Source organism: Drosophila teissieri, chromosome 2L, assembly GCF_016746235.2.
Source record: "Drosophila teissieri strain GT53w chromosome 2L, Prin_Dtei_1.1, whole genome shotgun sequence".
In the NCBI taxonomy this organism is placed as follows: Eukaryota; Metazoa; Arthropoda; class Insecta; order Diptera; family Drosophilidae; genus Drosophila; species Drosophila teissieri.
The window spans coordinates 18,056,063-18,076,147 of NC_053029.1; the positions used below are offsets into that span (position 1 = coordinate 18,056,063).

The 20,085-nt window shown below is 43.7% G+C and overlaps 3 protein-coding genes across 8 annotated transcripts; 1 reads left to right on the forward strand and 2 right to left on the reverse strand.

Moving 5' to 3' along the window:
* Window positions 1–155: 155 nt before the first annotated feature.
* On the reverse strand, window positions 156–11,562 carry LOC122626150 (histone acetyltransferase KAT6A). 4 transcript variants are annotated; one of them, XM_043806302.1, is made up of 7 exons: window positions 11,511–11,562; window positions 5,970–6,217; window positions 4,682–4,915; window positions 2,500–3,499; window positions 2,003–2,431; window positions 1,662–1,944; window positions 156–1,539 (listed from the first exon to the last, which is right to left on the reverse strand). In XM_043806302.1, exons 2-7 carry the CDS (start codon window positions 6,160–6,162, stop codon window positions 1,345–1,347), a joined length of 2,334 nt encoding a protein of 777 aa, XP_043662237.1. In that variant the 5' UTR covers window positions 6,163–6,217; window positions 11,511–11,562; the 3' UTR covers window positions 156–1,344. The 4 variants fall into 4 exon arrangements, with proteins under 4 accessions (XP_043662237.1, XP_043662236.1, XP_043662235.1 ...); XM_043806301.1 differs by lacking the exon at window positions 11,511–11,562 and adding an exon at window positions 9,162–9,182; XM_043806300.1 differs by lacking the exon at window positions 11,511–11,562 and adding an exon at window positions 9,001–9,176.
* Window positions 9,885–11,436, forward strand: LOC122626152 (facilitated trehalose transporter Tret1). 2 transcript variants are annotated; one of them, XM_043806305.1, is made up of 2 exons: window positions 9,995–10,357; window positions 10,416–11,436. In XM_043806305.1, exons 1-2 carry the CDS (start codon window positions 10,133–10,135, stop codon window positions 11,322–11,324), a joined length of 1,134 nt encoding a protein of 377 aa, XP_043662240.1. In that variant the 5' UTR covers window positions 9,995–10,132; the 3' UTR covers window positions 11,325–11,436. The 2 variants fall into 2 exon arrangements, with proteins under 2 accessions (XP_043662239.1, XP_043662240.1); XM_043806304.1 differs by having other exon boundaries at window positions 9,885–11,436.
* Window positions 11,563–12,711: 1,149 nt separating the features above from the next.
* Window positions 12,712–18,621, reverse strand: LOC122618799 (protein eiger). Of its 2 annotated transcripts, none has more exons than XM_043795388.1 (7): window positions 17,793–18,621; window positions 15,220–15,345; window positions 13,934–14,241; window positions 13,767–13,871; window positions 13,568–13,632; window positions 13,401–13,472; window positions 12,712–13,334 (listed from the first exon to the last, which is right to left on the reverse strand). In XM_043795388.1, exons 1-7 carry the CDS (start codon window positions 17,961–17,963, stop codon window positions 12,970–12,972), a joined length of 1,212 nt encoding a protein of 403 aa, XP_043651323.1. In that variant the 5' UTR covers window positions 17,964–18,621; the 3' UTR covers window positions 12,712–12,969. The 2 variants fall into 2 exon arrangements, with proteins under 2 accessions (XP_043651323.1, XP_043651314.1); XM_043795379.1 differs by having other exon boundaries at window positions 13,401–13,490.
* Between the last annotated feature and the right edge of the window lie 1,464 nt (window positions 18,622–20,085).

A 20,085-nucleotide genomic window follows, 5' to 3' on the forward strand; every position in this document is an offset into this window, starting at 1 on the left:
TGTTTACGCTCTTTAGGAACCACGAACTGCCCAGAAGGATCCATTATGTGGCAGAGGCAGGGAAAGCCTTGATGCTCATGATCTTAAGAGTAACAAATATGACAGACAACTCCGAGCAGCCCAATAACTTGACAACACCCAAAGGAAGAAATGCCTTCAGGTTTTGGGATATTCCCGATATATTTATATTTGACATTTATGATAACTGTATAGCAATAAATATTTTCAAATACGGATCTTGTTTTGTTTTGTTTTTCAAACTGTAGCATATACATCAAGTTTAAATATATATTTGTTCGTTTATGTAAATACATTAATAATATTTTGATTTCGCAACCAAACGTCTTGCTGTTGTTCAGATTGGTATATGCTGGCCCTAAAAGATTTACACATTTATTAAACTCCTTGTATATATTAATAATCACATCTATAGATTTGTTAGAGCTTCAAATATTTGTCTTAGTTATGTCCATTTATTGTAAGCACGTTGAAACACATTAATGTATATGTTCATCAGTAGACAAGTAATGCGGAGAGAGAAGTCTCAGATAGTTAGTTGCTCTGCAAGTGGTGTTCGCAAAGATACATAGTTTTTCCCGGTGTAGGCTAAAATCGTTATATATGGTATTTGCTATGTGTATGTGCCATGTAGTATATATGGTGTAACGTGTATGGTGTTGGTGTGTGGTGTATGGTGTATGTGCACACATCCAAGTCAAAAGCGAATCGAAGAATTCTGGCGGTGACTGTGGAGGACTAGCTGCCAATGTGAGCTCTGCCTTTCCATTTCCTTAGAATGTCAAGCGAGTTGAGTTACTTAAGAAGCAGGTTGTGGATTAGATACTTGTATGTATTGGTTACGCATATGTATGTTTCGTCTATGATCACGTTTGTACACTTAAACACCCATAAAACGTGCAAATATGTTTCGAAAAATTCCATTTCACGCTGAACACTTAAACCAAATAAATCGGGCCGCATCGGGCGTCTACTGCGATTAACTAAATCCAAATTGTATATATATCTATATGCATCTCTTTAGGTATCTGGTAAACTCTAGTTGGCTGCTGCCGCCCCGCGAGGCGGACAGGAAAATCCATCAAAATATTATGTCTTTGTATGCGACGACTATTTGGTTTTGAATCAATCGTTTGATTTTTGCCAGTTCAGCAAGGTTTTTATGTTGGTTTTTTTGTTTGGTTTTTGGGCTCATATTGTAATCTTCTCTCTCTGGGTTGCATTACGCGTTTTTCATTATCATTATCATTTTCGATTTATGCTTTTTTTTAAACGCACGCGAAAAGACAATAGGAAAACACTGTGCGGCAATCCGGAATAGTCCGCTTAAAGCCCGATCTCCCGCATGGCCCTGTACAAGCAGGGGTTCTTCAAGCACTCCCGAGGACCCAGCTGCCGGCCGTGGGATCCCCGCAGGATCATCAGGATGGAGCGGGCCGCCGACTGGCACTCATTGCTGTCGCCGCAAACGCCGTCCGCCTCCGCCAAGTACTGATAGTCGCAGGCCACCTGCGAGGCACCCTGGAAACACAAATACCATAGGTTTAGGCTTTAGCAAACTACACTTGAAGAAACAAAGCAGGCTGTCTTGCAAAATACTTTAAGCAAGCAACAGGCACACCAACTGAAGGCGGACCACTTACACATAGGTAGCATATCTGGTGAACGCCGCAGAGGGGCAGGAGCTCCTGGTTAATGTCCCCGGAGATGAGATCGACGCCCCGACAGCGCTCCGCCATGGACTCGATGATGGGGCACTGGTTGGAGCCCACTATGTAGTTCTTGTTGCCCAGGTAGGCGTCGTTTAGGGTCTCGTAGGGGGCGCTGCCCAGGCTGAGGGCCTCCTCCATGGTATTTGGCTGCTCCGGATAGCGCAAATAGCCACTGCGCTTCTTTTTTTCCATGTCCTTGGGTGGTTTCGAGTCTCTGGGGGAAAAGCCAGATATGCACACCGAAATATTGTAGATAGAAGCACACTACTCACTCCGCCAGTTGATCCGCCTGCTCCTTCTTCACCGACTGTTTGGTCAGCCAGTAATTGGAGTCCAGCGCGTTCTCCTCGGATTCCGGTTCGATGGTATTGCGCATGAGGTGACTCTCGTTGTCCACTGATCTCCTCAGCTTATCCAGAGCCCGGCGCATTTTTTCCAGACTGTAAGCGGTTGCCAGGCGGGAGAGGACATGGTCCTTGATTCTGCGGATGTCGTCCTTGCTGTTGAGGCCCTCGTGGGCTCCCGTATACTTGATGGTCTCGTCGATGATGAAGTCCTCGATGGACTGCAGCTTCTTGTCCATGCTGTCCAGTTTCTCGGCATCGAAGTCGCGCTTCTTTTTCTCCGCCTCGGAGCTGTCATCGTCATTTTCTTCATCATTATTGGTGCTGCTATCCGTTTCACTGCGTTTCTTTAGGGTTCTGTTTGGGGTTCAATTTGTGTAGTCCATAAGAAATGTTTTAGAAAGTAATCTCCCGCCAAAACTCACTCTGTTTTCTGCAAAGACTTCTTCTTGCGATCCAGTCCGAAGTATTGCGACCAATCTATGGACTTCTTTGCCCGGAGCATCAGGTGACCCACAGTGGGTGCATGGAGGTGTTTAGGGCTCCCACCATTTCCAGATAGACTGGCTGCAGCTCGTTTCTTCTTGCGCCGTCGCTCCTCGGCTTCCTCGGCCTCCAGGTCAGCTTCCCCATCCTCCTCGTCAAACTCGTCGTGGTCATCCTCGTCGGAGCTCTCCTCACCCTCCTCGTCATGCTCGTCAGCCTCCGGATCCTCGGCGTTCTCGCCATGCGCGTGATCACTTCGTTTGCGATGGTGATACTCGGGGGACATTCCAGGCACGTGGCCACCGTGATGACCGGCGTGGCCGCCATGCTGAACCATTTCACCGGCGCCCGCTGGAGCGGATGTGGGCGTCTCCTTGGGCGTGATGTTAACCCGTTGAAAGTTGATCTCCAGACGCATATCCCCCAAGGCGGTGGCGGTGGCTGGCGGGGATTCAGGAAGTTTGGTCGTCACCTTTGGCTGCTCATCCGCCGACCGCTTGCGTTTCTCCTCGGGATGCGATTGGGGTTCTCCGGGCTTGCCGAACAGCTCGCTCAGCTCCTGGGCCACTCGCTCATCGGTTCTGGCCAACGGAGATTCCGGATTGGAGTTGCTGGTGCTCCTCTTGGCCACCGGGAAGCGCTTCCTCTTGTCGCCATTATACGGCAACCAAGGGAGAACCGGATAGGAGCGCTTCTTCTGCATCAGCAAGTAGTAAGGGGGCACTCGCATCCGCTTCTTCTGCTCGAACTGCTCGGCTTCCTGTTCCGGGTCCTGTTGGGTTTTCGCCTGGTCCAGATGGCGCCACCATTGACGCACTGCATCCCGATCCCTGGCCTCTTCGATCTCGCGCAGAAACTGCTCCGTCAGCTCGTTGTGTGCGGGCTCTGCATTCAGAGGCTGGATTTCACGCTCTCGGAAGGCCGAAGGTGCGGGTCCATCTGAAAAAGAATTGGAGAAGCAATTTGGGAAATTAATTTGGTCTTCTAGTTTACTGAATGAGTGAATTAACATATACTTGTACGTTTTGATTTATTCGTTGGCAATGATTTTTAAAATAACCATGCCATCCATTGTTATTTTATTGTTATTTTATTTTTAGCCACACTGACCAAATATAATCAAAAGCTATAATTTGTGCAAGACATAAAGAGAAATAACCATAAGAATCCAAAATAATTTAAATAAAGCAGTGGGATAAAATTAAGGCATAAAAACTTGATAAATATCTTGATTTTCTTCGTTTGGTTTTCCGATCAATGAAAAATGACTTAACTTTGACCTTGGCAAAAACATAATATGGGATAAAGACAGTCGATAAATCCTGGCCGTGTGTGTGGAGGACATGCCTCAAGTTGCTGCGTCGGCCGGCCATTAAATCAAATGACAGGGAGACAGGCAGGATCTGTCGGTCCTGAGCCGCTTCCAGCTGATTGCATTCATCATCGGGACTCTGGAGTACAGCGACATCCATCGTCCCACTCAGCACTCACAAGTTAATCGGAGCTAAGTGGTTTCAGCCAGGCCATTGTTGGCCCAATCCACTCCATACTCCGCTGGCTCCTGAAGTGGACGCATGCTCCCAGAAGCTCATGGATGTCCACAGTTTGGGTCAGGATAATAGCACTTAAGGATTAGACCCATAAATTGTTTTCGGTGATTCGCATTCAAAAGTAGCCACTTGGGGGGCAAGGTGCTAAAACTTGTCCATTAGTGCGCTCCTCAATCAGGATGTTTAAGGAAAAAGGTTCTTAAAATATGCTGTCATTCTATTGAGAGCTTTGGAATTTATAGACGAAACACATCAATTTAAGCTGTAAATTATAATATACAAGCACTTGAATGAACTACTACTGCCACCAAATGAAATTGCTCCCTAACTATTTTATGAAAACGTGATATCTATGATTATACAATCTCATATATTTAATGGGGTGAGGAATGAAATTGGGGCAACAGAGTTTAACTATAATTCACCTTTGCTGGGGGCTATCATGCTCACATGTTTCCAATCAATTACAAATAAAACAGCAAACTAGCATTGTGCAGTGCTACGTGAAGGACCTTCATAGTGAGTAGCCATTTTGAGGTGCGTGATTTTCAGTGCTGTGGTTGCGACTTACCAAACTGCTCGTCACGTTCCCGAAACGAGGAGAAACGCTTTCTCTTCTCATCGGACGGATTGCTGGGGCCCAAGTCGCCTCCGTCATCGAGTCCCAGCCCCATGCCCAGACCCAAGCCCAATCCCAGGTTGTGATCCGGACCGTAGTTGTCCTCGTCGCGTTCTAAGTACTTGCCAAGTGCCTTATTAACTCGATGGCGATTCCGATTCCTATTCTTGCCAAATAAATCGCCATCTGTGCGAGCGGGGGTGGTGAAGAGGGGTTGGTGAAGAGGTGGAGTGGCCAAAAGAGAAAAGAAAAGGAAACGAGGAAAAGTAACAGCGGTCCATGTGACAGTGAGGGGAAATCCGGAAAATCTGTGCTTGGGGATCGGCTATCCGAGGCACGTGCACTCCGCATGCGGCTTCCCAACTTCTACTTTCCACTCTGCCACTCTGCTTTCATCTGCCTGTGATGGATATCACTTTCAGACTTCAGCCACGACTTGTGGTTTCATAATCTACACATGCAGTTGACGACCCATCTTCAGTAGCAGCCACGCAAATCTAATAATAATATCTCGGCTTATACTCGTATACATATGTACATATATTGGCATATGGAGGAATGTGCGTCACGGAACAGATATCAGCAGTAGATGACAGAATTCACTCCCAAATGACTACGTATTATTAATTTTTTAACTTTAAAATCTAATCTTTAGAGTTTTATGCACGTATTCAAATATTGTTTGATTATAATTTCGAGTAATATTAAAAATATTTCACCAATTCGGTTTAGTTTTAAAAAAAATCTTGCGCTAGGGTTCAAATACAAAGTTTACTTATTAAAGCCGCATCAAATAGCAAGCATTTTAAAAACTATCAAAATATATATTTTTATTTACTTATTTGTTACTTTTATTACTATTTACTAGGTTTAAGATATTATATTCTGCAAAAAAGTTAAGACATCTAAAGGTTCTTTAAAGAAATACATTAAAAATGATACTGTTTGCGAACAATTTTCAGACAACTTTTTCCACACTTTTTGTTGTTCAAGCACACACAGCTAGTTAATCGACAAGTACAGGGTATGCATTAAAAATTGATAAGCTACCGCGTAGGTTAGAGCATCCTAAAGGTCTTGCCTGGCGTTCGCTCTAGTTTCACCATAACCTTAACGTTAATCAAAGTTCAAATTTCATGGGGAATTGCTTGATTAACTTACGCCGGCAAAGGTGAAGGTCTGCGCTTTTCCCTGAGGAAAACCAATTTCCCGGCCGGATTCGCCCAGCCCCCTCACTCACCTTCTTCCCAGTCGTCCAAAGCGGGTTGCGGAGGCGCGTTCAGTGGATACTTCGCCGCCTCCCGACGATGCAGTTCATCCACGGCCGCCTGCAGCGAAAATGCGGCGGTGCGTTGTGGTGTCGCTAGGATGCACTGCACCACCGCCAGCAGCACCACCATGGCACCACTGGGGCCTACAAATCGGTTGGCCATTGCCTCGCTAGCTGCTCTCCTTCTTTCACTCTGACACCAAATGGGGCTCCTAAATCTGGAAAAGAGAATTTAAAATATTGCAAACAAAATACATATAATTCTGACGATAAACCCATATTGTATTTCGAAGATTATCCTTTAAACTTTCCTTCATATTTTATCATTCATATTTTATCTTTTAAAAAAGATTTCTGTCTTAATCTTTTTATGTGTATATATAAGAACAATTAAACACATTGTTATAAAACAAGACGACATTTTCGAAAGGTTCTAAAGTCTAGTCATTTAAAGACTTTTAAAGACAAGTAAACCCTTTTAAAACTTATTATTTAAGACTTCGATCGGAAAACGTGGCTTAGAAAAACCAGTTAGGTGTTGAACGTACGCGATTAAAATGGATTTTACGCCCGACACGTTTCCGACAGGTGCGTAAAAAACTTTTAATTACATTTGCACTTTAAAGCGTTGTCCTTTCCGTGCATGAATGTATGTGTATGTGTCATAGAGGGGGGGTTTTTGGTCGGTGTTTGAGTGAGTGTTGTGAGTGTGTATCGGGTGTCATCTTTTCGCGGCCACTTGATGGCGTGTGAAATTCCATATTTCCCCGCTTAATTATGCAAACGAGCAGCAGGTACCCGAAAATTCAGGGCTTACGCCGCACGAAGTATTTGAATAATCTGCCCATTTCATCCGACTGACTAATGAAGCAAATCCCACAGCATCATGCATATTGAAAGGACCAAGGAATATAAATCAATAAAATTCCAATGTGCCTGCAAGTATCCAGCGTGCTTGGCAAATTATAGGGGAAAACTTTATCCGAGGAGCTATTGTACTCTCCTGCCTGACTTCCGACATTCTTGGCCGCTGACAAAAGCCAAGCTGACAATTATGGGAAACTTGAATTGCTGCTCGGATGCCAACTGCCATTGAAATGCTCATCCCGTCCTTATTTATTCGCTCCTCCGCTTGTGCTCAGTTCCATGGTGGCGCACATAAGTATGCTACGCATTTCTCGGACGGAATATATGGCTTGGAAGAAGAATATATGGTAATCACTCCAGGACGCCCACTACCCACTACTTACTACCACTCTTCTCCATAGTTATTCTCATGCTCTTCTCACTTGGCTCATACCTGTGGTGGCCACGTTTGCTTTTCATTTTCCCCCTATTAAATGTCAAGGCAGCCGACGCTTTTCATTCGTTTTCCTTGGCTTTTCCTGCGCTTCTATGGCCACTCCCGCGCTGGTGAAGAACCCTATTTGCGTCTCGCCTGCAGCTGTTCACTCGTCTCAGTCTCCTTTCATTGTATTATTGCTGCTTGGCTGGCTTTTGTCTAAGAAAGCAAGTCCCCCAGTTGTTGATGTTTTTGTGTCTGTGCCTTCGCTCTAATCCAGATTAAACGCAGCTGCATAAAGCAGATTCCATTTCCCCTCGATTGCAAAGGGTTTCCCAGCCACATGCCTGTTGATCGGGATGTTGCAGTTCCTACAAGCCATCTTATAAGGCACTTATGATGTGGAGGGAAATAAAATGGGACTACTCCGTATACCTTATTTTTAATTCAGATATAAGGCTAATGTTATTATAGCCTGAAGTACAAACCGCATTGGGGTAAGCGAACATTTTAAAGTTTCCAAGGATACCTATACTAACTTTGAAGAAGTATTTTCATTTGGCCTGGCTTATGATACAGTTTCTCCTACAAAGATTTCAGTTATAGTTTTGCAAAAAAATGTTATGAGAAGTCTATGTTTCTTTTGGATTTTTAATCATTTATATCCATTTTTAAATAATTATGACAACAATTATATTTAAATAGGAAAGAAATAGGAGCAACCTATGTAAGAAAAGATACCATTCTGCTAAGCTGAGCAGTCAAAACTCGTTCTTTCTAGAACTTCTGCTAACCCACATTTTGTTTGGCTAACAGGGCGTATGATTAATATGCATTGCTTCTTAAACGTCGTTTTAATTCTTATAATTCGATTATAATCAATTCAAGCAACTAAAACCTTTATAAGGTACGGGTTAGTGGGAATCACTGCACACAGCTCAAGTGGTGCACGGGGCGTATGATTAATATTGATTGATGCCGCTGTCGTCTTCCGTCTCCAACATCAAACGGAGTCAGTGCTAATAATTTATTGAGTTTCTGCTGAAAAGGCTCTGCCTCTCGCCAATCAGATTTCCCGACCGAACAAATGCGACCCAGCAGGGCATTTAAATTAGCGTCCTAATTGAATTTGTCGCAGCAACCATGGATACAACTGCTCTATATATACACTTATAACAGGAGTCCTGCTCCCGGACATTTTGCGCTAGAAAACAGATCCTTTTGCGGGAATTGGGACAAATTGAGTCGGGCTTTTGGCCGGCGACTAAGTGAATGTGAATGCATTCTGGCGGCAAAGGAAGCGGCTAATTAGGGGCCGGGAAAGCTTTTTGCCTTAAAATATTTAAGGCCACCGAGGCAAATGTCCTGTCCTGGGGGCAGTTGCCAACTTGTTAGCCAAGATTTTGCGACCGTGTGTATGTATCAGATATTCAGGGAAATGCCCGAGGTACTTTGTCAACAGGCCAAGAAACAATTCATCAGCTCCATTGTCCAATTAGTGAATCCCGGGAGTTGCAAATGAATTGTACGCAATTATTTTGGCTGCGCTTCGCCCTTCCACGCATAAAATATATCCATATATATATATATATATATATATATATATATACACGCCCACCAGCGAAATCAATGGAAACGGAAAATGCTGTGCAACATTTGCGTAATTTCCCTGCCACACACAAAACCCTGGCCAAAAAGTTAGCACTTTCCACAACTCACTTGGATTGTTTTAACTATGCTGTTTATCGCGACTCTCGAGTGCAGTTTTCCTTGCGAATTTTCCACTTTCTGCCAGACACTTTTCACAACATGGCGTCACGCCTACGCCAGCACCACACAGGAAGCACTCGTCACTGCCAGCCAGTAGCCACTGTACCCACCTCTGTGCTCAGCCAAGGCGGAACCAAGAGTGTCGCCAGTCTCTGGAGCTTCCATGCTTTATACAGGACCCGCGAGGACCGACGGCACCCGAAGCTCTCCGAGCGCCTGCTCCTCGTCCTCGCGTGTGGCAGGTGGAAGGCGGGGGCGTGGCCGGGGGGAGCTTGGGGGCGCAGAGAGAAAGCTTTCAGCTGCAGCCGAGCTTCGTTCGGTAAGACACTGCACAAAATGCTTACAAATAATGGTATTAATAATAATTAATTTAAAAAAAACACGATTCAGAACCCCAAAGCAAAAGAAAAGAGAGCGAACGTTTAAATCGGGTTTTTCGACTATCAGATACTTGTTACTCGGCCATGGCAGTGCAAACGAGCAATTTAAAATTTTGGTTGACTTAGCGGTAATAATAAGCAAAACAAATAAATACAATATAGAATGTACCGACTATCAGGTACCTGTTAATCAGCTATTGGAAGTGCGGAGGAGAAATGATAAAATTTTAAAATAGATGAAATTTAAAATCTTTCAAAAGTGTTGGCCGTGGAAGTTTTGAGCGATTTCTGGGTGTTAGATGGGTGTCCAAAATTTGTTTGGTAAATCTATAGAAATTTACAAGATTTCCTGCTTCCTTCTACCTGTTACATACTTCTCGAAAAATTTAATATAACCTGGATTGTATATACATATATCTTAAGTTTAGTAGTAGTAGTAATATTGCTATTAGGTAGGCTTAGACACTGTAGACACACATACTTTGAGTCCATTTCTTCAGTTTCGAAATTTCCTCAATATAAATCGAACACTGTTTTCTTAGTCCATTAAAATTCAAAATGGGAGCCGTAGCTCAGTTTATTGTTGGTTTCATCGGCGCGTTAGGCGCCTTTTGCCTAGGCGCTGTGATCGGCTGGTCGGGACCAGTGGAAAAAGAAGTCAAGAATTCCGGCGCGTACGACTTTACCCCTGGACAAACGGAATGGGGCCTAGTGGGATCTCTGATGACTCTGGGAGCAGCGTTCTCGTGCATTCCGGTGGGCGTGCTCATTACCAAGATCGGGAGGAAGATCACAATGCTGGCCCTGCTGCCACCATTCTTCATCGGATGGCTGCTGATCATCCTGGCGAAGCATATAGCAATGCTGCTGGTCGGACGCTTCATAGTGGGATTCTGCGGAGGAGCCTTCTGCGTGGCTTGTCCTATGTACGTCACTGAGATAGCCCAGGTGCAGTACCGCGGCATCATGGGATGCTTCTTTCAGCTGCTCATCGTCTTTGGGATTCTGTACGCCTTTGTGGTTGGAGGCTTTGTGAAGACCTTCTACTTTAACATTGCGTGCGCCGTCTTGCCCATAATCTTCTTCGTATTGCTGATTTGGATGCCGGAATCTCCGGTTTATTTGGCACAAAAGGGAAACCCCGAGAAGGCGGAGAAATCGCTGAAATTTCTGCGAGGTAAGGATGCGGATGTAGGCGCTGAGCTGAAGGAAATGAGCGCCGAGGGACAAAAGGAGAAGTCCAGCATTGGAAAAACACTCTGCCGCAAGGTTACCCTCAAGGGACTGTTTCTCTCCATCGGTCTCATGCTGTTCCAGCAGATGACGGGCATCAATGCGATCATTTTCTATACCACATTCATCTTTGAGAAGGCAGGTTCGACACTGGAGCCCCGAATATCCACGATTATAGTGGGTATTGTGCAGGCGATCGCCACCATCGTCTCGATCCTGGTAATTGAGAAAATCGGTCGCAAGATACTCCTGATGGTCTCCGCGTTCATGATGGGTATCAGCACCCTGATCATGGCAATTTACTTTGGCTTGTTGATGAAATCTGGAGTCGGTTGGCTGGCCCTGATGGCCGTTTGCATTTTTATTATCGGGTTCTCCCTGGGATTCGGTCCTGTCCCCTGGTTAATGATGGCCGAGCTCTTCGCCGAGGACGTTAAGGCCCTGGCAGGATCGATAGCCGGGACTACAAATTGGTTGTTTGCTTTTATTGTTACCCTTCTCTTTCCGGTTCTTAACGACAGTATTGGAGCTACAGCGTGCTTCGCGATCTTCTTCGGATTCTCGGTTGCCGCCTTTGTATTCATACTTTTCCTGATTCCCGAGACGAAGGGAAAAACCCTTAACGAGATTCAAGCCAAGCTGGGCCAGAAGGCCGAATAGTACTTGCAATCTACACATTCTTTAGAGATTCCAGTCTATGGATTTTTAATTGAAGAACGCTAAAATTCGATGTACTTAAAATATGTATATTATATGGTTCGGTTCAGCAGTAGAAATTCGCCAATTCATTTTAAATGCCACCTGTTGACATTTTCACTTCGTTCCCGATATAGATTTCCGACTCACCATTTCGGGCCACTTATTTTCTGCAGATCCTACAACTTAACTACTTCGACTACTTTGAAAGAGAAGGCGAAACACACTGCACTGAAATCAGAAACAAATGCCAATTTCCAGGCTCTGCATGCAAAATACACATAAATGCGCTTTGACTTCGGATGCAATCGGGCAATCGGATGGTAAACAGCCGTATTGTCCAGGTAAATAGTCGAAAGCTTTCCGGCTGTCAGGATGCCATTTCCCCATTTCCCCAGCAAGTTCGGGCCTGGTTGCCAATTCCTGGCCAGTGCGCATGGCACACGGAACATCTGACGGAGCTGCAGCTGGGGGTTATGTACCCACGTTCTGGGCAGGCCAAGAGCACATACAAATTCCGGGAACGAACTGTTGCTCTCCCATCGGCAGGACCTGAATCCGAGCCACCTGTTACTCCGCCCGCCCGACAATCAGCATGCATTCGTTCTTCAATCATTTCCGGAGTTGGCCCTCTCAACCACTCGAAATTTGATTTCAGGAGGGCGGAAAATGGGGAATAAAAATAAGTATTCAGCATAGAGGTAGGGCCTACAATGCGGAACCATTTCTTGTCATTTTAATTCTGCGTTAAACTTCTCTTAAACTGGCATAATAAACATATTCCTCTTGAATAGGAAACTCATGTGACGTGTAAAGTACTCATATAACTTATCTTCTTGGTTAATGATGACGCCATCTAGTTCCAAATATCTTCCCTAATTGTTTTCAAGAAATGTTCACTAGGCAACACAAGGTATAACTAATTGATTATTTGAGCAATCAAGCTTATCGTGAAAATGCCACCTCAATATTTTCTTGTACATGAAGTCTGCAAGACTGATGACTGTACCTTAGCCTCCCCTTCGTGTCCAATTGTCCGAATTCTCCAAATAGGTGGGAAACAAGACTGGGAAGTCCGGACTTCCCAGCTCTCCTGTAGTTTCCATGACGATGATGCAGATGTTGCCCGGGACGGACGCTCGAGCTGCAGCACAACTCCCGGTCCGGATATTATTCAGTGGCAAAGCAATTGCCCTGCCCTTTGACGAAATTCCATTCACGATTTTTAATAAAGACCATAGTAAGCAGGAATTGCGCAAATAAAGCGGGGAAAATCTCCTTTGAATGCCTCTTCATGTGGGATTCGAATTGCAAATGCTAAGATTATTTTCAATTGAGCGGGTAACAGACATTTAATGTAAAGCTACATATATTTTTATTCACTGTTTAGAGTCGAACGAGTATATACAAAATAAATATGATTTTCCTCCGTTTTCTGGCTTATCCATGCAGTATACGTGATTCCGATTGAGATTAGGTGATGAGTGACTAAGACTAGGTACTACGAACTAATGGATTCACGCTGGCGACGAACCGCATTCACGAGCAGTCGCGGGGACTAAAGCTTAAACTGGTATTCCATCTCCTGACCGGGGATAATCTCTCAATTTTACACCTTGAAGATGCCAAAGTAGCTTCGGTTGTTCCCCTCCCGCAGAACGGCATTGCGATCGTTGTGAATGTCCTTTAGGTGGATCCTCTCGTTTCGTTCCAGGTGGATCAGACCACTCGTGTGGCAGGTGTGCACCTTATGTGGCATGTTGGTGGGCACCGTGTTCAGGCACTGCAGGAACGGAGTGTCCCCTTGAAAGACGATAAATCCGTTCTGGTCGTGCGAGTTATTGTAGCAAATCTGGGCGTATACGTAATATAGACCCGTATTGGTCACCGTCAAGACGCCATCGCGCGTTTGAAAGTGTCCCTGATAAGAGTTTCTCTCGTTATCATTTCCTATATACATATCTCCATGGTAGCCTGTGAAAATCAAGAAGTAAGTTCATTAGGTTGCCTGAGGCACATTTGGCGCAAGCATCTCCCTACCCATACTCCCTTGGTGGCGCCGTCTGCTACTCAGGTGGAAGTGGGCTGCTGGCCTCGAGTCGTCGGATCTGGCTGAAAGAAGAGATTCACCTGCAAATTAACAGAGGTGCAAACAGAGATTTGGTATTCGATTTCTGCCAATTGTATCGGTTTTCTACACTACACACCTTTGCGGACCAAGAGGTGGCGACTGCGGGAATGCATCCTGCGGCGGTGGTGAAGTGGTGCCGGGCTTCAAATGCAAAAAAAAAAATATATATGTGTTTTAGTTACACAGTTAACAATCTTACCTAAGTCTATAAGATATACCGTTATAATTCATTAATGGATTTTCCTGGCCTGTATTTACCAGAGCGTTGTACTCACCTCTCTTTGGAAATTGCCTCATTCGATGCCTTTTCGCGCAGCTCTGTGTGATTTCCTTGAATATTCTGCTCCTCATGACGTACATCGGCAATCGAGCGAGATTTCCTGTGAAGGGGATAAGCAGAGGCTGAATACGTTATGTCCCTGAAAACTCCATCGGTGCTCACCTCTCGTGCTTCTTTTTGTGGGCATTATAGCTGGTAAAGTCATCGAACACATTGTCATCATTCGAGGCGGAGGATGCACTGTCCGTCTCGCCCTCGCCCTCTGCAGTCGTCTCAGATGTGGGCGTGGTTTCGGTGTGTGCATTGTTGAGTTTGTTTATCATATCACTGTAGTCCTCGTAGTCATCCACGGGGCCGTAGATATCTTCGTCGTCCTCCCCGTCTGCAACGGAATCCAGACCATCGTCGTCGTCCTCCTCATCCGTGAGGCCATCCACCTTTTTGGGATAGTCGATGAGGGCATTCTCGTACTGCAACGAAGAGATGGGGTCAGCATTTTGGGTCAGAACACTTGGCCAAGTACGTGACTGCAGCTGGCACAGTCCTGGCACATATCTCACATCCATTGGGACGTTCATTTTTAGACACACGCCCGCAGCTCAGGCTGTTTCGTCATCATCCTAATTGATGGCGCCTCGCTCGGAAACATAATATACATATATGTACATATGTATGTATATTTAAAACGGAGGAAACTCTCAAGAGAATTGGCTCCGCAGATGCCCAGCCATCAAAATAAAAATAAATCTTAAAATCTTGAAACGATCTCCGCCCATTAGGCCATCTGATGAGATTCGATCAATCGTCACATTGAGCCAAAAGCGATCGCTCGCCTTGAACGACTATGTCTACTGATAGAACCTAGTATTTTTTCTGAATTATTGGGGCTTTTGCCTTTTGTCACTTGGGGATTTGTATCTCATAAATTACGTGGACCGGCTGGCGCCTCATTTTTGAATTGAGTGTTTCCCTGCGGAAAGAGACATTATACTTTAAATAATCTATGACAATTTCCCATGGCTTTTTGGCCACGCAGCTAACAAAAGGAATGAAACAAAAAACAGATGAAACCGCTCCGAAATTATATTTTAGCACATAATTCTATAAATATATTTGTATGTCCCACACAATAACCACATAGTATGTCTGGGCACTTTTTGGTGCGTTATTTTTGAAAGAGAGGCACAGTGCTTACCGACTAACAGATACCTTATATGTTTTTGCTATCAACGGTAAAAATAAACTGCAATATAATGCCACAACAAATATCGAACAACAGTTCGATATACCCTCATTAAAAACTCAAGTATCGGCCTCAAGAATAACAATTATTTCCGACTTTGTAAACAACTCGAGAGAACTGTATTTACCTGAGGCAATTGTTACAGTCCCTGCCCATCGAAGAGTCAAAATATTGATGTTTCAGAGTGATTTACGCGATTGCTCACCTCCTTTTGGAACTCGTCGAACTCATCCAGATAGTTGATGCCCAATCGCTGCTGGAGATTATCGACGACTCGCTTCAGGCTCTTCAGCTCCTTATCCAGATGCGATACGCGCGTTGTCTGCCAGATCTGCAAGATAATTCAATTGTTACAGACTCATTCAGGCTGGTTTCTAATCACCCGGTCATTGGCAATTGGGCAATCAATTTAATGTAGCCCCAGCCCCAATTAAACATCTATAGCTGGTGCTAAAGCCCAGCACATCATATAACACCCAGTGCCGCGAACTTTTGACACCCGAAAAATATAAAAACTAACTGAACAAACTGATGGAGGCGAGACGAGACGAGAGAGATTTCGTAGGGAAATACGAAGGCGACGAGGTACGCAGATCGCCACTCAGCCACATAATCTGCTTAATGGATCATTAACATTCGGGCCGAGCAGAGGCCGTATATACAGACACTTCTCAAGTTTCGACTGGCACCCGAAATCAAAAGAATGGCTCAACTTAAGCCACTGTGCACGCAGACGGGGAAGTATACACATGTATGTACATATGTAGGTATGTAGGTACACTCAGCAACTTGTACTGAATTCTTGTATAAATTATGGACTTTACGCCGACCCAAGAAACGTGTTTGAGGCGCATGTTTAAGTTTCCAGTAAACCACTTTCCATTGGAGCTTATCGGTGATCAGTAGATCGATCGTAGCGCCTGCAGTTTGTCACTTTCCCAGAGGGCCCAGATGACGAGGGTCACTTTGTACAGATGTCGGCGCATGTGGACAGGGCAGTGAAATTGAGTTAAACAACGAAAAGTGCTTCAAGACTTAACAGAGATTTATGAGGAAAACCGAACGTAGGGCCCACGTCAGTACGCCAGTGGCTGAAGCCAATCATTTACAAGTCAATTGTCAATTGTAGGATTTCCGTTCACTTAAGCCAAAGTTGAGTGGGTCATGGAGGCGTCCTGGGTGGGGGAAGCGGCAGATTCAAGTCCACAAACTTAATCTTCTGCAATTCAAATCCGGATTTCAGCGAGCACAGTCATTCCCAAAGTTATCAGCGAAAAACATGACACAACAACCGACCCAGTAGAAGATTTATCTGCGCCGAGTGAATAGCAGAACGGACTCTGTGGCATTTAAATCGGTTTAAAAAAAACAAAAGGAAAAACAGACATGTACCGATAAACATTTCTCTAGCATCTGCATCCGCTTTATTTGGATTAGCTGGATCATTAGGAACCGATTTGGCCTAAAGACGTGTCGGTGATGACATCGCTTGATCAGCCAAGAAACCGCCGAGTTCCCCGCTCTAAATATAGTTTCATGCCAAATTATAGTTAACCTATCTGCGACGTTCACGGATCATAAAGTCTGTTTTCATTTCAATTTATGCATCTGCCGAATTTTGTCTTTAATTTTGGCATCTTTGTTGATGAGACTTTGTGACAAACAGCTTTATAGGCAGAAGCGTGCCAGAGGTTAAGTATTCATTTTTAGATTGGGATTTCGGGGGTGTCTCTATACATACGTTGTTAAAGTCCAATTTGCATTTATATTTATTCGCAATTTATTTTGGCAAGCTACTGAAATAAACATTTCCGAAAAATAGGAGGCTGTTTAGAGTCTAAAAGCGGTTCATGGCTGATTGGAATCTCTTTCCGTTTTCATGCTCTTAGTACTTTTTTGGAACAATCTGGTTTACAGATGAATACAACTATCTTTGTGATGGCTTTTGGAGAGATAACTTATCGAAATTATAAATTAATTTAGCGAAATAAGCCATTCTGAGAAAAATTCTACAAAAGTATTTCGGTTACTGTCAAGTTTAAGAATCGGTGTGAAATAAACAATCATTATATTGGCAGTAATTATGATTTCCCCACTTGGCCGCCCAAAGTATCATTGAACAACATAGCCCATAACAACTCATTCCTATCTACATTCTGGGAAAACTCCCACCAATAACTGATATCCCCACACCTTCGGAATTCCGACGAATCATTGATGACACAGCAACAAAAACATAAGCATTCAAGTGTGGAATTGCCAATTTAATTTGGAGGTGATTACTTTAATCTTTTTCCAACTGTATTCATTAATTAAATCTATGGAGCAAGTCTATTAAATTTCGACTGAAGAGACTAAATTACATGTGTATGTAATACAAACATTTTAAAATATGTTATACTATTTATTACTAAAGATAATAATTCAATTATAATTACTAATTAACAATTAGTATAACATATTTAAAAAGGGTTAATAATTACTAATAAATTTGTATGCCAAGTGCCTCAAATGAAGAACATTTTAATTATACATCTTCAAGCATGGTTTGTTATCTTAAGAGGAATGATAAGGGCGAGAAGTTAAATAACACCATTGTTTCCTTCTATATATCATTTAATAGCATCCTAATGAAAATATATAAAATATATATAATTTTATGCAGTTTAGAGTCTTTTTGGTGTGTTTAGAAACGCGAAAGCCGATTGATATGGGCAATAATAAATGATTGGGCAGTAAATGTATCTGAAGTAAATGTATCTTCTAAGGGAAACTTACCGTTAGTGCGAGAATGGCAACGACCAGCCCCAGACCGATGAACCCCAAAACAAGGGGGATCAGCTGGCGGGTGCGTCGCTGGGCGGTCGCCGTGCTGGTCGCTTTGGCCGGAAAACCATCATCGTTGGCACTCGTTGGCGTTATAAACGGCTTGAGGGTCTCGGCAGTCATAATTGATGAACACTGGTGATCTTAGCGCAACCGGGGCCTCCAGATGCTGACGCTGATGCTGATGATAATGACGACGACGATGATGATGATGGCGATCTTGCCCACCCACTCAAGGGCACTCGACAGCTGTTTCCAATCGAGCTTAGTCGCACTTTATATGAACCCACTCTATGTACATATGCATTTAAGATACTACACGAGCACACAGAACAATCTCACAGACAGCACGAGATGATAAGCTGCGACATCTATATAGATAAACCCCTCGGGCTGCTGACGGTGCGCTTTTCAGATATTTTCACTCTTGTTTTGTCTACTGCTTGTTTTTCCCTTCCGCGATCGTCAATTCGCAGAAGAAAAGCGCAAAAACAAGTTTCTCGAGATATTTTCTCGTTTTATCAGTTCTTGTTTGCGATAAAGGCACAGCGAGTACCAAAACCAAAAAAATAACACACACAGTGGACGGTAGGAGTTGTACTTCTGTATTTTTAGTAATTTGCCCGATGGCGAAATTCGATCTTGGTAAGTAGTTAACTGAAACGGATGGCTTTTTTCTTCGCTATCATGCACGCACGCGCTTGCTTCGGATCTCAGATTTTACCGGTTTCTTTCTCGCTTTCAACGTCCGTTCGCGTCGGCGATTCGAATGAGAATGAGAATGAATTTGAACTGAACCGAACTTGATTTCTCACGAGCGAGCGGGCAGACTGCGCTGTTTACTTTGTGTAATTAATTTTTGGCAAGGCTCTCCCGGGTGGTGGTGGTGTTTTGGTGCTACAGTGGGCTCTGGCTAAGAATTATTATATACTATATTTACATTATATATTGTATTATATTCCTCACTAAGAGGAACTGCCGTAGATACTACTTTTATTATCTTATAATTTCCTATACGTAGGTACGTACATATGTACATATATACATATAAATAACTTTTTTATCTTCTGCTCGGAGTAAAATGATAAAATAGGTCCTTTAGTATCTCGTTAAAAAGCATCTATGTACATAGTTCTGAATGCTAAATCTGTTTACGATAAAACGATTCAAATTCACATAATTATTATTACAATATCAAAGTGAATCACTTAACATTACTCGTGGTAAGCGAGAACAAATATACAAACTTTAATTACATGCATATGTTATGTTAATATCGCATGAGTGGAAAAGTGTGTAATTAAGTATCTGTGCTGATCTGATGCCATATTGAAGAGCATCTCTTCGTCGTTAGCCAAGACAGACTGTACTTGGTTCCGATTCTCCTTGCCCATATGGCGATCATAAGTAGCAAAGCGTGTTTGACTTTTTGCGCAGTGTTTTCCACTGCTTTCCATTCTTTTTATGTGTTTTGTGCACTTAAAACCTCCCCCTGCGATTAATAGGGGTTGCTTGGTTGTGGTCTGAAATCGGCACCACTGTAAGCGGCTTCCCCGGCGTTTTTTCTTTGTGTGGCTGCTTTGTTGAGCTCCCTTCATGACTCTGCCATGGAACAGATTTCCGATCTTCGATTCCGATGTCGAATCCCGAGGCGCAGCTAATTGAGTTTCGAAACCCGGCGAATCGTTGACAAACCCATAGATAAGCCAAATGAACTTTTAGCATTTCATTAAAATCGTATTTATTATTACTTAGACCGACGATCTGGGTCTGTCAGCGACGTGCCTAAGTACGGGTTCCAATTGCGGAGCGCGGGGTAGCCATTAACCTAATGCTGATCCGATCCCATCAGCCACCGTCGCGACAAGATGTCTGCCTAATCTGCTAACCGACTGCCTAACGCCGAACAGTGTCGGAAATCGGAGATGCAAATGTCGGCGCTGACCAGCTAATTAGTTCCTAATCATCGGCGGCGGACAGGTAGCCAGCCACAGGTAGACTCTGGCTAAAACAGCGAGGATCGGATGGCACCCGCTTCCGGTGCACTTCTTAACCCATTAGTGGCAATCTTTTTTCACATTCTGCAGGACCAACGCAATTTGCTTTTCGAATTTAAAATTTAAAGTAAATCAACGATTGTCATTACATTCCATGCACATTAATTTTAGTTTACTTTCTAACTTTTTGTTATTATTTTGTTTCAAACCATTTCCATTTTGGAAAGCTTATCTATCATGAAACGTAT